The sequence below is a fragment of the Triticum dicoccoides genome, chromosome 7B (genome assembly GCF_002162155.2).
Source record: "Triticum dicoccoides isolate Atlit2015 ecotype Zavitan chromosome 7B, WEW_v2.0, whole genome shotgun sequence".
Taxonomy (NCBI): Eukaryota; Viridiplantae; Streptophyta; class Magnoliopsida; order Poales; family Poaceae; genus Triticum; species Triticum dicoccoides.
In genome coordinates this window covers 154,661,522-154,664,683 of record NC_041393.1, presented here as the reverse complement: position 1 = coordinate 154,664,683, position 3,162 = coordinate 154,661,522, and the positions used below count along the sequence as shown (strand labels likewise).

At 48.2% G+C, this 3,162-nt stretch overlaps 1 protein-coding gene across 1 annotated transcript; it reads left to right on the top strand.

The window, feature by feature from the left end:
- Window positions 1–262: 262 nt before the first annotated feature.
- LOC119338756 lies at window positions 263–1,193 on the top strand. Its single transcript, XM_037610996.1, has one exon. The coding sequence runs from the start codon at window positions 318–320 to the stop codon at window positions 1,191–1,193; it is 876 nt and encodes a 291-aa protein (XP_037466893.1). The 5' UTR covers window positions 263–317.
- The last annotated feature ends 1,969 nt before the right edge of the window (window positions 1,194–3,162 follow it).

Genomic DNA, 3,162 nt, shown 5'->3' with positions numbered 1-3,162 from the left:
TTGGAAGGAGCATACCTTCATGACCGATCGCATCGAATAAAGGCAATTTACTGTTTCTAGCTACCTAGCGTTATCCTTGGATAAAGCTAAATCGAGAGATTTCAATTTCATCTTGTAGCCTATCAACACGACACAAGAATATGAGCTCTAATTGATGAAGGAGAACTCATGCATCGGCCAAGCCTCTGCTTATATATAGGAGTATATGTTTGGTGCGTTACCAAGTGTCCAAGTATGCCACCGGGCGGCAAAACCTCCTACCTAGACTAAGCTAGGGTCCAGCCAGTTCGATCGATCACCGGAGTACGTTGCATGCAATGTCGGTCGACGAACGCCACGCAGCCCACGGCGGCGACAGGACCTCCGTGTTGGAGATACCGGTGGTCGACGGCGTCACGGCTGAGCACAAGGAGTGGCTCAAGGAGATGCGCGGGTGGCTGATCGTCCTGGCCACCCTGGCGGCGTCGGTGACCTACCAGGCGGGTCTGAACCCTCCCGGCAGGTTCTGGCAGGACGACAAGAAGCACACCGCCGGCAACCCCGTGCTGCACGACCGGGTGGTCAAGAGGTACCTGACCTTCTACTACTTCAACGCGACGGCGTTCGCCACGTCGCTGGTGATCATCATCCTTCTCCTCAACGAGCGGTTCTACAAGTCGGAGGCCAAGGTCGCGGCGCTCACCCTCACCACCATGGTCGACCTCATGAGCCTCGTGGGCGCCTACATCGCCGGGTCCACCCGCGACATGCCTTCCTCTATCTACATCATCGTCCTCACCTGCTTCCTCTTCGTCTGCGTCATCTACATCTCCAGGGTGCTGCCGAACCTGTGCTTCATTGTGCTGTTCATGGCGCCGCTGCTGTTCAAGGTGGCCAAGAAGGGGTGGCTGCCGGTGACGGAGCGCATGAAGACCAGGGTGGAGAGGGCCAAGAAGCGGGAAGAGGAAGAGGATAAAGCAGAAGAAAACACGGCCAAGAGGAGGAGGAACCGGTGCCGGTGCTGCGCGTGCGGCAGGGCCTTCAAGTACGACGAAGATGAAGTGATGAACATGATTACCAGCCATCAGTTTAATCGAGTCTTAACAGACACATCCAATCCAATCAGCCGTTCCTTACTTCTTGTCACATTGTCTGCTACTAATTGCTTCTCCTCCCGCTCTGCTCTCCTGGTCAAACTTGAGCATTGTAATTAGTTAACAAAGTCGGATTCGCGAATTCTGTTGGCGCCGACCTCAAACCAGCTCTCTCTCTCTCTCTCTCAGGCTAGTCATAGTGGGGAATAACTTAGACTAGTAACATGCATATGTTACTGGTCTATATTACTACCTCTATAGTGGGTAGTGTTATAGATGTGGTAACATAAATAGCTTCATTTATTATTTTGTAGACTCATTTTACATTGGGCACCGCTATGTGATGGTAACATATTATGTTACTCCATTTGCATCTCTCCTCATTAATTATTTGCCACATCATATTTCTTGCCTATGTGGCAATCATGTTACTATCTATGTTACTCCCACTATGAGCAGCCTCACTCAAACTAACGAAGGTGAAAGATAGAGCACACGATTTTCCTCGTGCACAAACGCTTTCGCCGCACGAGTGGCGCCTCGGCGCACGAACGGCCTAATTTCTCATTGAGCACGAACTCTAGCTCGACACATACCGCAGCAACCAAATGGCTAACTAAGAACTCAGGAGGTTCGTTAGTCCAATGGTCATCACATTTATTACAAAAACTAAACTTTGCTAGCTCATGCGCAACTGAATTTGCTTCGCGAAAACAATGAAAGAAGATGACCTTTCCTATTGACGTTGATAAATCTATGCACTCGGCGAAGATCGCTGCAGCTGCATCCTACCATTGATCTTGTACTCGACAACTGTTGATTATGTTCAACAAGTCTGACTCCGCTTCTACTCTGTTGAAACCCAAGGAGTTCGCCAGAATTAATCCATCCCGCAATGCCATTGCTTCAATAGTTACAACATCTGCTGCCAATGATATATATTTACAAAACCCTACAATGAAATTCCCTCTATCATCTCGTAGCACACCTGCAACAGAGCCTGCTCCCTCATCCGCATGGAATGAAGCATCAACATTAAGTTTTACGAACCTTGGCTCTGGTCTTTTCCACCTATGCTCCATTAAAGTCCCTTCCTGTATCATAGAGTTTGTATAGTTTTTCACTATTGCGAGAATAGACATGTGCCACCTGAAGATAGGAGGAACCGAGTCATGATGAGTGTGTCGTCGACGCCGCCACCAGAGGTACCAGCATCCGGTCGCTATCACCTCCGTTTTCTTCACATTTGGCATCATTAGCAGAGGTTGGTCTGACTCCAACAGCAGGAACTCCAGGATCGCCGACCCCGATCTGTCTACTTGTAGAGCGAAGTTAATATGCTCTGATAGACCCAGCCCGGCCCATAGGCTCTTCGCTAAATCGCATTGGAACAACATGTGACACATGTCTTCCGCCCCCTGATGACACACTGGACATGCACCATCGCCAGGTATATGTCTATTAGCGAGAATGGATTTAACTGGAACGATTTCTCTCAATGCCCGCCAACAAAAAATTTGAATTTTCCGTGGCACTTGAAGCTCCCGTTGCTTCTTCCAGATCGCAGCTTGCATGGTACTACTGGACGATGAGCTTGGGAGATATTGACCTCTATACTTATGCGACCATTGTTCATGGTATGCACTTTTAACCGTGAATCTCCCATGCTTTGTTAGATGCCATGCAATAAAGTCATCAAATGCTTGGAAATTGAGTGGTATTTGCAGAATTCTAGTAGCGTCCACAGGATAAAAAATATCCCGTATCAATTGTTCATCCCACTGCGATGTAATTGGATCAATTAGCTCTACCACTCGAGAGATTAAGATCTGTCCCCGAGGAGTTATGACTCTCCTGTCCGGGCTGGAGGGAATCCATGGATCATTCCATATGCTTACATTCTCACCTGATCCAATTCGCCAAATATACCCTCTTTTAAATGTGGTTAAACCTGCTGCCAGGCTCTGCCATGTGAATGAAGACCCAGTTTTTTGCCCAGCATGCAGTAAATCTGTATTGGGGTAATATTTCGCCTTCAAAATCCGAGCACAAAGAGACTCCGGATTTATAATCAATCTCCAACACTGTT

What these genes read in the sequence shown, in the direction of transcription:
- LOC119338756 (XM_037610996.1), top strand. Translation starts at nt 318, where the DNA reads ATGTCGGTCGACGAACGCCACGCAGCCCACGGCGGCGACAGGACCTCC.